General features: G+C 42.6%; 1 protein-coding gene across 1 annotated transcript in view; it reads left to right on the top strand.

The window, feature by feature from the left end:
* The window catches only part of LOC117472149 (disks large homolog 1-like), a 47,139-nt gene extending 36,103 nt beyond the window's left edge, over positions 1 to 11,036 (top strand). The window contains exons 3-4 of the mRNA XM_034117283.1: positions 10,043 to 10,194; positions 10,914 to 11,036. Coding sequence (XP_033973174.1) covers positions 10,043 to 10,194; positions 10,914 to 11,036 — 275 coding nt within the window. The remainder of the gene's footprint in view (positions 1 to 10,042; positions 10,195 to 10,913) is intronic.
* Positions 11,037 to 12,389: the final 1,353 nt, after the last annotated feature.

Raw genomic sequence — 12,389 nt, 5'->3', positions numbered from 1 at the left:
GGACTCGAGTACTCCATCTCTGAGTTATGACGATGAAAATCTTATGTCACAGTGCAACACAATAAAACTGATAAACAGACAAATATAGTGCTAGTAAATAGTAAATACAAAAAGAAAAAAAGTGAAATAGTGAAATAGTGCAATAACCATTTACCCCCACAACACACTCCACTCTCACCAACCGTCTCTCATGGATGCAAACAAACTATCTCCAACTGAACCAAATCAGACATCATCATCGGCCCCCCATCCCGTACCAAAACCATCCAGAATGTCAACTTCACCATTGACAGCAACACTCTATCCCCCCCCCCCCCCCTCACATCCGCAACCTCGGAGTCATCTTCGACAGTCAGCTCAAATTCAATCCCCACATCAATCACATCACCAGGACCGCCTTTTTCCACCTCAAAAACAAACTATCATTGCCCGTCTCCGCCCATCACTCTCCTCCTCTGCTGCTGAAACCCTAATTCATGCATTCATCACATCACGACTCGACTACTGCAATAGCATCCTCTACGGCAGGGGTACTCACATTTTTTTGTTAAGTCAAAGTCAAAGTCAAAAGTCCAGTTAAAGGTCCACTTGTGAACTTTATACTAGGTCACTGGTCCGGATCAATGCCAGTAAAGTCCCCCCCCCCCTGGAGCGGAGCAACGAAACTGAAATTAAGAAGCAGTTTCTTACGGCGCGCTATGCATGGGGCCCCCTTGAGGGGGTTTCCCGACATGTCGTTGCAGTAAATTAAAGGGTGTTTCATGTTGTCGTTGCTGTGGACCTTCTTAATCTACCTTCTTTGGGGGCCCCCTTCTGGTCCGAGCACTTGCCTGCCTTGCCTGTCGGCAAACGGCGCCCCTGTATACACACACACATTCAATACATACATACAGCATGATGGCTTGAACTAGTGGGAGAAATGGCACTGTTTGTCTGTAGCCAATGCCTTGAACCTCGACAAAAAAGGCATTAGATGCATTAGAAAGTCAAGGTAAACTTGCGGTTAACTTGCGGTCTGCAATGCGTGTCACGCTCGCGCACACAAGTAAATATATATGCACGTTCATTCTCACAACGCGTCAGACACAAGAAAATATACATTAATTTACATCAGAATCAGAAAGTTTTTATTTTGTATCATTTTATTTTTTTATAATGGGACACAGGGTTCGGTCCGGATTGATTTGCAGTTCGGTCCGGATCCGGACCTTGGTCTGGAGTTTGAGAAGCCCTGCTCGACGGTATACCATCCAACCTCCTCAATAAACTCCAACATATCCAGAACTCTGCTGCCCGCCTCCTCACCCACACCCGTTCCCGAGACCACATCACTCCCGTCCTCCAGAACCTCCACTGGCTCCCCGTCCGTCAAAGAATCGACTTCAAAGTCCTCCTCATTACTGACAAAGCCCTCAACAACCAGGCCCCCCCCTACCTCACAGACCTGCTGCACCACCACACCCCTTCCCGCTGCCTCCGCTCATCAGAAGCCAACCTCCTATCCATCCCCACCTGCATCAATCACCGGACCTGGGGGGACAGAGCCTTCTCCGTTGCTGCCCCCTCCCTCTGGAACTCACTCCCACAACCCATCAGAGACTGCACTGACCTCACCACCTTCAAAAAACTCACAAAAACTCACCTCTTCAATCTGGCTTTTAATGTGTGATTGTTTTTGTATTGCTTGATTTGAATTTGACTTTAACTATATATATTTATTTGTTGTTCTTTTCTTTTCACTATATCTGTAAAGCGTCTTTGAGCACCTTTAAAAGCTCTAACAAAATGAATCTATTATTATTATTATAATAAAAGAGTCTATATGCAAGTTATTGGAATATGATATATTAAATAAATAGCTAAATATTTTCGAAGTAGCAGCCAGATGAATATTATGGATGTTGTTTCAACAGTTCAGTTGTTTAACAGTCTTATTGCCTGCGGGATGAAACTGTCTCTGAATTTGGTTGTTTTTGTCCGGATGCTGCGGTAACGCCTGCCAGACGGCAGCAGACTGAACAGTTTGTGGCTGGGGTGATGGGGGTCTTTTATAATCCTAAGGGATTTCTTCCTGAGCCGCTGGGAGTAAAGGTCCTCCATGGATGGCATCTCTGTCCTGGTGATGTTCTCTGCAGTTTTCACCACCCTCTGTAAAGCCTTACGATTAACCTCTTACGCACCGCCCCTCCGGTACCGGGCGGATAAACGCATCATTTGCAGGAAACAACGTCTAAGGAATCTTAATATTGAATAAACTATGAATATTTTATATCCATGTAACGGGAAGAAACTCAGCTAACTGATCTTTTTAATTTTTTTTCCAAAAAAAACCCCACAATGCTAACACTCAGCCTCTGAATTAGCCACGAGCTAAAAAATGCTAACCTATCACTGCACCTAAACTCACTCATAACTCACTTATTACTTATCCTAGATGCACAGCCAACCCATCGATTAGCATCGTCTGGAGACACAGAATCGATGGGTGCCCACCTCAACACTCAGTGATACAAACTCGCGACTATAAACGAAAACGTACATCAAAACATTTGGCGCTAGGTAGCTACAAACGCTAACATGGTTTACCTTGGTCTTTGTCTGGTCAAAACTGGTCTTCAATGGCATTAAAACGATAAAAATGCTGCAGTTAATCCATAGGTTAATCCAATGTGTCTGTGTCCTCTTTGAAATGATTTCTGATAATCCATAAGCAATAAAACTTCCTTTCCGTTTCCAGATGTCAGAGCGAGAGATCGCTTCACTTCACTGCATGCGCAAAGCCCCCACCTTTTTTGTGTTAATGTTGGTGTCTATGTGAAAACCCCCCTTCGATTCTATTGGCTCTAACGGTGTTTTGCATCAATCTCGATACAGGGTACTTATTATATGTTGTACTTTGGATTTCTAAAGCTTTTAGTCTACCATCCCATCATTCAAGGGTGGTTTTCACTATAAGTAATGCTTTTTTTATTAGGCAGAGGTAAGAATTTACCTTTTTTTACCATGTTCCATCTGAATTTATTCTGACTGAGAAAAGTGTTCGAGCCTGAAACGTGAAAAACAGGCTTGGTGCTTAACAGGTTAAGGGCGGTGCAGCTGGCGTACCAGGCCGTGATGCAGCCAGTCAAGATACTCTCTATGGTGCACCTGTAGAAGTTGCAGAGTATCCTGGAATCCATTTTGAACGGTATCGTTTTAACGGTACTACTACTTTTATCGATACCGCTTATCGATCCGGTCCTTTAACAGTACTCTTATCGGTTCTTTAAAAAAGAAAAAAAAGGTAAATTAACTAAACAAATTGTAAATAATTTGAACTTACAGAACTGTAAAAAAAACAAATAAAAAACAAGTATTTACTGCAAAAATACAGTGGTACAGAGTAGTGTTGCACAGTGTACCGATACTTGAAAGGTACCGCGATACCCTGCCGTTAAAAACGTTACGATTCCTCCGTTTCATTAGTATCGGTACTTTAAGAATGACGGGGAAAAGTACTCCGGTGAGAAAGCGCTGTTTTAATAAGAGCCGTGTGTGTTCAGCGCTCTGCTTCCACTCCCTGCAGCCTAGTGATGGGAATTCCGGCTCTTCTTGGTGAGCCGGATCATTTGGCTCGGCTCACCAAGAAGAGCCGGCTCTTTCGGCTCCCAAACGGCTCTTCAGTTTACCACATATTATACCTTTTATAATTCAATCAAATGTAGCCCTGTTTTGACTAATGATTTATATGTGTACACATATCACTTAAATTATTCAATACATCCTTTGTACTGAAGTATTCAAAAGTAAAGATTACATGTTTAATATCAATTATTTGCTGTGGCCAATTGTTTTCATTGCATTTACAGACCCTCGCGAGCCGGCTCCCGTCGATCACTTAATCGTTCTCGACCGACACATCACTACTGCAGCCGTGCCTGCAGTCCCTCCACTCTCAAGCACGCTCTAAGTGCCTCCCCTCTCTCGTGCACGCGCTAGCTGCCAGAGCAGAAAACAAGCATGGCTGCAAGTGGGAGTGCAACTGCCGCTGCGCCTCGCCCTCGGCTTGTTGAGAAGAAAGACGCCAGAAGCGAAATTTGGAAATATTTTAGTTACATCTCTGACAGTGAGGGCAAGCCTACAGACACCACGAGGCCTGTCTGTAAGAAATGTTTTAGATCCCTGCAAACCAAGGGAGCCAACACATCCAACTTGGCTAAGCACCTCGCCGACCGGCATCCAGAGCTGTTTAAAGAATTTAAAGACAGACAGGTTAGCGAATGTGATAGATAACATAATTACATCATGCTCAAGCCCATGCCCTCAAATCTAAGTCAAACAAGTGTCATTTATTTTGTGACAAACGAACGTTTTCGTAGTTTGACGATGCAATTAATGGCAATGATAACTGTCTAATATGGCTATCTTTTTAGCTAACTTACCAATGTGGCTAACATCTGCAATGTCAACCCAGTCTCACGGCATTTCGTGCTATAGTCACGAAATTAATTTAATCTATTGATTCGTGTTCACCAACATGATTTTCGCATTTCTTTCGTGTCACACAGAACGATTTTAAAAGCAATGTATTTCTATTGGTAGTATGTTTCGTGCCTGCAACACGTCTTTTTGTCCGGTCGGGTCTTGGAAGACCGGAAGCTGTGTGGTTCATAAAAACATGTTCTTACTCAATATCTTACCCTAAGCCTAACCCTATCCCTTTTATTTTAAATTGTATAATGTCGGAGTTTTTATGCCGTCCGCAAGGAAAATAAATGGGGCTCAGAGCCTCAGACTACTGACATCTGTATTTTTTGTCATCTTTTTTTCCTTCTAATTTGTTATTATTTGGTGCAGGCACGAGACATACTACCAATATAAATGCATTGCTTCTAAAATCGTTCTGTCAGAATACTGAAATCTGTATTTTTTTTTATCTGTTTTTCCTTCTAATTTGTTATTATTTACATTGCTTTTAAAATCGTGCTTTTAAAAAATGGCGAAATCGTGTTGGTGAACACGAATCAATAGATTAATTTCGTGACTATAACACGAAATGCCGTGAGACTGTGTTGGCAATGTACATTTTGTCAATAATTATTTATATTACTGTACTATTACATGTTAACCTCTTAAGCACGGCGGTCCCCCCATTGGACCCCTCCCACCTTTTTTTTTTTTCGAGATAATGTCTCAGGGCTTCTTAACATTTATGAAACTATTAATGTGTAGCACTAGATTAACAGGAAGAATCTCAGCTAACTGAAGATATGAACCATTTTTACCAAAACAAAACACAAGTCTCATAAGAAGCGTCTAAATGACCCCTGAGCGAAAAAGTTCTAACACACTGCGGCACACAATTCAAGATAAAAATACCCTTATTCCTTATCGTAGCTGCACATACAATATAGCCGATTAAAGCTGAGACTCCACTGATTATTTAGGTATAGTATCATCACTGAGCGATCCGAACTTGCGACAGGGGAAGCAAACACAGACATCACAACACGTACCTTTACGGAGCTTTTACGGCAGATCGTCTCACCGTAGCTGTCAATTAGGTCAAAAGACGTGTTCAATGGCATTAAAACGAAAATAAGGGAAGATATGGTCATTTGTTCTGGGAATGTCATTTTCGAGCCTGAGACCTGAAAAACAGGCTCAGGGCTTAAGAGGTTAATAAAATATAAAGTTAACTATCAAAGAAATCACATAAACTCAAGTATAAATAAGAGACCATGTTGTAAAAAAAACACTTAACAGATAAACTACAATTGTATTGATCATGAAAATAATAAACATAAATGACATTAACTGTGAGTCTGGTACTTCAGAATGATGAAGCTATGAGTGAGTCACAGAGAGTGACTACGCCCACTCAGAATCAACCTACCCTCCAAGCTCTTTTTGAGCACCATATTAAGTACCCAAAGGAGTCCAAAGATGCTACAAGGCTCAACAGGGCAGTGGCAGAGTTCATCTGTATAGACCAAATGCCAATATATTTAGTTGAAAAGGCTGGGTTCAGAAACCTTGTACAGCATCTGGACAAAAGGTATAACCTCCCCTCTAGGAATTTTTTTATGTATAATGAAATACCCAAGATCTATAATGAGACGAGGTCTATAATCAGTGCACAGCTGACACCAAAGCCATTCTTCTCCTGCACTACGGACCTCTGGACCAGCAGAACTGTAGACACATACATGGCTGTAACAGTCCAGTTCATAACAAAGTCCTGGGAAATGCAGTCCTGGTGCTTAGGATGCTCTGCATTGCACTCTGACCTCACAGCTGACACTCTGAAGGAAGCCCTGGAGGAAATTGTCACAGATTCCTGGGGGCTAGATATGGCCAAAATGTCTGGTATCACAACAGATAATGCTTCTAACAACCGCAAGGCTTTTGCTGACTACACCTGGATACCCTGTTTTGGTCACAACTTACATTTGTCAGTCAACAAAGCCATAGACATTGATCGTGTGGCAAGCTATCTGTCCCGACTCCGCAAGACTGTCTCTGGCTTCTCAAGATCTAATAAGATGTCAAGACTGCTGAAAGACAAACATAAATCTTTACAGCTGCCACCACACAAACTAATTCACGATGAGCCCACCCGATGGGGATCCACCTATGATATGGTGGAACGATTTTGTGAGCAGCAGCAAGCTGTCTCTGCTGTTCTGGCTGAGGACAGAAAGAAGTGTCACCTAATGCCCCGAGACACAGACATGACAACTTTGGAAATTGTGAGGGATGTCCTGGCTCCACTTAGTGATTTCACAGATGCCCTAAGTGGAGAGAAAGAAACAACAAGGTGACCGTCCACTGACGCTGGAAATGAAGCACAGAATCAGAGAAGACTTAGAAAAGAGATACAATGAGCACGATCTGAAGATGATGCTAAACATCTCCACTTTCCTAGATCCAAGATTTAAGAGTACTTTTGTTACTATGGAAGAGGAAGTCAAGAGGGAACTGCTCCTAAAAGCTGAGACCGTTATGCTTCCTATGGAGGAGCAACCAGAAGACTCAGAGGACAATAGAGGAGCAGCTGCTGCAGCTGCAGGGAAGAGAAAAAGAAGTGACCTAAAACATTTGCTCTGCAGTATCACCTCAGAAAAGAAGGGGGCAGATAATTCTGGAACAAGACAAGATTCTTCCACACCCACAATACCCACAGATAAACTAAATGGTGAGATCACTGACTACAAGCTATTAACATACATCAGCCCTGCAGAGGACCCTCTGACCTGGTGGAGTCAACATGAGGTACACCTGCCCATGCTGGCTCACTTTGCAAAACAGTATCTGTGCATTCCAGCATCCAGCTGTGCATCTGAACGTGTCTTCAGCACATCTGGAAACATCTGCAGTCCTAGGCGTTCTAGACTGACTGAGGAACACTTAGAAACCCTTGTTTTCTTGGCCAAAAATCTTAACAAGGCAAAGGAACTGAATAAAAAATGAAAACCAGCCTGCCACCCTAGGACTAAGGTTTAGTCTGAGTAGGGACATAATCAAGCCAGTTATGCTGCTAAACAGTAGGGCTATGTTCTATTTTTTGTCAGAGACCTCATTGTGTTGAATGTCATTTATGTTGTTTAATATACAAAATGTTCTATTTTGACAAAAAAGTTGTTTGAGATGATGCTTAATTTTATTTAATACGAATTCTTGTCATTTATTTTATTTATTGTTCTCATTGTTTAAAAGTTTGTGTTATGGTTATGGTTCTGGTGTGAAATAAAGCACAATAATTACATTTAAGACTGTTTCCCTTTTTTTAAGAAAAGTATCGAAAAAGAATCGGAATCGCAATTCTTGACTTGGTATCGGTATCGAAACCAAAATGTTGGTATCGTGACAACACTAGTACAGAGCTACACAGGTGGGGCATACAGGTATGCTGCAAAACGCCTAATGGTTCTTGTGGAGGAAGATTGAGGTTGTGGTGGAACATTACGGGACACAATGTGTTGTTTAGCCAAATTGCTCGTGTTACCGCCCTTACATGCTAAACTCTTATTGCACTTTTGGCAGCGAGCATTGTCCACATCGAGACGGGTAAAGTTTCACCACACCTTGGAGCGCTTAGTTCTCTCCGCCAACTCCGCCGTGTGTGTGTGTGTGATATGCAGCAGCCGCGTGTGTGTAAACTGCCCCGCCCCCTCACGCACAGACGGGGGAGAGAGATCTCTCGTCTGGATTGGAAAGATCGAAAATGCATCATAGATGCATTTTGTAGTCTTTTTGCATATTAGAAACGGATTTGGCGAAACTAAAACTGCAATATAATGTTCATGTAGCAATAATACATATGACATATGATATTTTAAATGTCTCCAGTACCGATAAAAAGACCGATAACGTCGGAGCTTAGCGGTACCACTGTCTTTAATAATTCTACCCCGGGGGCCCTTTAATACCGGGGCTCGGTACTCATCCCTAATCACACATGACAAAGATGGAAACGTAAAGCGGTCGCAAACAACAATGGCGGACACGGACAATTTGCGAATGAGTTCTGCCTTTTGTAAGCTGAATTTATCAATAATTTGTCAATAAATATGGGGGAAAACGTCACTTGTTCGTCGGACACATCAATGGAAATATGTACTTGTCCGATATTGTAAATAACACGTCCCAGACTATCGGACGTGTGCTTTTTCGCACACTGATATGGGTGTTGAGAGATGTATCGATAGATCTCTTAATTTTGCTCTCAAAGTGCACCAGATTGATGCTTTTAACTTCACTTCAATATAAAAAATAAAAATCTTCCCGGGGGAGCATGCCCCCGGACCCCCCTAGAGGATGATGGTCCACCCCCCACTTAAATCATGTTCATATGGATAGGATACTAAATACATTTGCACACATCTTGTGTACATATCTTTCTGTTTTGGTGGTCATGCCACAACCGTGCACGTGCATGCATGCGCAAGTAATAGTGTCTGCATTTTAGTCCTTACGCCTTAGACTCTCTCCAAAGCATAACATAAAAATATTGAAAATAAAACAGAAAGATATCTGGATTAAGAGGTTGCTTTTTCTTTGCACAGCAGGAAAGAAAGGCTAAATTAATGGGCTGTGATTTTTTTTTTTTTTTTGCAGAGGTTGGGTTCAATAACTTGTACAGCCCTCGGAGGATGAGAGGAAAAAGGTTCCCCACCCCTGCTCTAGACAAATGTTGTTCAACAGATACATGCATAATTGCTCTTGTAATGAATGAGAGTAATTAAATGCAGCAGAATAACTTTGCATGAGGCTGTTTCTGCACCTTGGATCAAGACTTTGCAAAGATGTAGTGTAAAGTTTGTAGAGAATGTGGGACTATTGGTGTCTGTAAAAAGTTTAACTGTATTGGAGAAATCACTGAAGATCCCATTGTATGTATAGTATGTTAATTTTGTGTGCAACATTTGTCTACTTAGAATTGGATGGATTAGGTACGTTTTAAAATGATAATGTTGTGAGTATATGGAAATGGGACCATGATTACAGCTGCAAAGGCATTTAAAGCTGTTGGGTAGACGTCTGGCCGTCCAATTGCTACACCCAGCACTTAATGATTTTTTAACCCACGTTTTGAAAACAGAACTGATGCCTGACAGCAGGATTATGTGATCAATCACTGGTGTTTCTTTGAGGAGTTTGCTTGTTCTGGGTTCACATTGGTTTCCTCACACCCTGAAGACACAATGAGTATAAGGATTATGTTCATGAGATTACAACATTGTTATTTATTTTTCTTTATTGGTCTGGTACCAGTAGTGAAGCAGTAAAATAATAAAGCAAATATAATGTGAGAAATATATATATATATATAGAATACATTTATATATGCATAAAATTTATGCAAAAACCTTGCATGCTTTCAGAAAAGTAGCTCTCAAAAGCAAACATAAATATGGTATTCACATTTACATGCAGAATTGAACCTCATTTGTATGTTTGTACACTTTTTGTAGCATTGACTCAGGTTTAACTGCTATCAACATCAAATAACTTTTATTAAATCGATGAGTTAACTCATGTAAGATCTTTATCTCCACAGATATCCAGGAGTTTTATGAAGTGACACTGCTAAACACACAGAAGAGCTGTGAGCAAAAGCTGGAAGAGGTCAACCACATGGCCGACAAGTGGGAGAGGAGTGTGTCAATACAGAACTCTGAGCCTGCACACTCTGTCTGTCCAGTGGAGGAGGTGAGTCTCTAACCCCTTTTCCACAAGGCTGGTTCTGAGCTGGTGCCCAATTGTGAACCACTTTTTTGTATATCTACTGCACTAGCGCCGACTCTTGGCCCCGAAAACTGTTTCCTATTTGAAACCAACAATTTGCTGGGCTGGGACCGAGAACCGCATACGTAAGGAGATTATGACGGAGTTCAGGGCGAGAGAGACAGAATCAGCAGTGTTGATATTGCATAGTGACTGTTGTTTTTATACTGGCTATCCGGAGTAATCAATGCAGAGGCTACAGTTGTTGTCATGTCAGAATATCACAAGTAAGATCATCATCAAAAATATGGCAGTAAAATATGCAGATAGTAAACAGCTTATGCCATAACGAAAGCAACAAATAAATACTCATTCAAAGCATTTATGTATATAATTAATATACCATACGTTGCCTATACCCTGTTAATGTTCTGCCACATGAAGTTATATATAAGGTGAAATGCGTTCCTATGAATAGTGAGACTGGCTTTGGTGACTATGCAAACATCATCTATGTAATACAATACAGAATACACGCCTCTGCGCCGAGAAGATGGCTGCATTGTCTTTGGCTCCTCTCCAACTTTGCCTTTCAGTGTTTGTTTACTTTTTGTCGTCCGCAACATGCGAGCCGACCTCACCAACTCTGCTATACAATATAGCAGAGAGGAACTTCTACAGATCAGAAACTTTGTGTACAACAGCCCACCGTCAGACAGTGGGGAATCGCCAAGGCTGTTGCTGTCCTACCTGTGAGACGCAGGAGGAAGACAAAGCGGGGGTCCCGTGCCGGGCTGCTAGTGAGACTGAGGAAACGTGAAAACTGACCCCTCTTCCGAGTATTCTTCTGGCTAATGTTCAATTAATTGAGAATAAACTAGATGAACTCAGAAGCAGGATTGCTTTTCAACGGGACATTAAGAACTGTAACGTGATAATTTTCACGGAGACTTGGCTCACCTCCGCTATCCCGGACTCCGCCATTGTTCCAGACGGATTCACTATATTTCGCCAGGATCGAACTGCTAATTCAGAGAGAAGCAAGGGAGGAGGTGTGTGCGTCATGATAATCTATAACTGGTGCACAGATGTGAGGATTATTGCTTCGGACTGTTCCGCTCATTTAGAGCACCTCATGATCAGATGCCGGGCTTTTCATCTGCCAAGAGAATTTACGTCGGTTGTGATTACAGCTGTGTACATTTCGCCACATGCTGACAACAACACAGCGCTGGGCGAGCTGTCTGGATTGATTGACAGGACAGAGACTTCACGGCCACGTCCTCCTGAGATGTTATCAACATATAAGCTGCCCGATGCGCAAAATACACTGGACCATGTTTATTCCCCTTTTCGACATGGATATAAAGCTCTCCCTCACCCTCCCTTCGGCAAATCAGACCACATCTCACTGCTGCTGCTGCCTGCTTACAAGCAGAAACTGAAACGGGTCAGACCGGACTATACAACGCTGGAGTGAGGAGTCAGACTCAGCTCTGCAGCACTGCTTCCAATCTACTGAGTGGAGTGTGTTTGAGGACGACAACATCAACACACGGACACGGTCATTTGCTACATTGGGAAATGCATCGATGACGTGGTACCGAAGGTTACTGTACGAACATTCCCGAATGTACAAGAGTACAAGAAATCTAGGTATGATCTCCGGAGAGCTATCAGCAGTGCAAAGAGACAATACCGAAACAAAGTGGAGTCTGACTTCAAAGGCTGTAACACCCGGAACATGTGGGCGGGACTAAGAACAATGACAGATTACAAAGGGGCAGCGGGGGGTGCTGCGGGACTGTCTGCATGCGCATCTCACCCAGATGAGCTGAACAGTTTTTTTGCACGATTCGAGAGCACCCAGGCTGTGGAGGCACAGAAGGATCAGGAGCCCTGCCCTTTTGTTTTAAACAGGGCAGATGTGGGCAAGTCCTTTAAAAGGGTTAACCCACACAAGGCTCCTGGACCTGATGGCATCCCTGGCCGTGTTCTCAGGGTGTGTGCAGTTCAGCTGGCAGAGGTGTTCACAGACATCTTCAACAGGTCCCTGCTGCAGTCTGTAGTCCCCACATGCTTCAAACACTCCACTATCGTTCCTGTCCCCAAAAAGTCAAAAATCGCCAGTCTCAACGACTACCTCCCAGTAGCACTCACCTCCATCATAATGAAGTGCT

The sequence above is a fragment of the Trematomus bernacchii genome, unplaced genomic scaffold (genome assembly GCF_902827165.1).
Source record: "Trematomus bernacchii unplaced genomic scaffold, fTreBer1.1, whole genome shotgun sequence".
NCBI classification, from domain to species: domain Eukaryota; kingdom Metazoa; phylum Chordata; class Actinopteri; order Perciformes; family Nototheniidae; genus Trematomus; species Trematomus bernacchii.
This window is presented reverse-complemented; position numbering and strand designations above follow the sequence as displayed.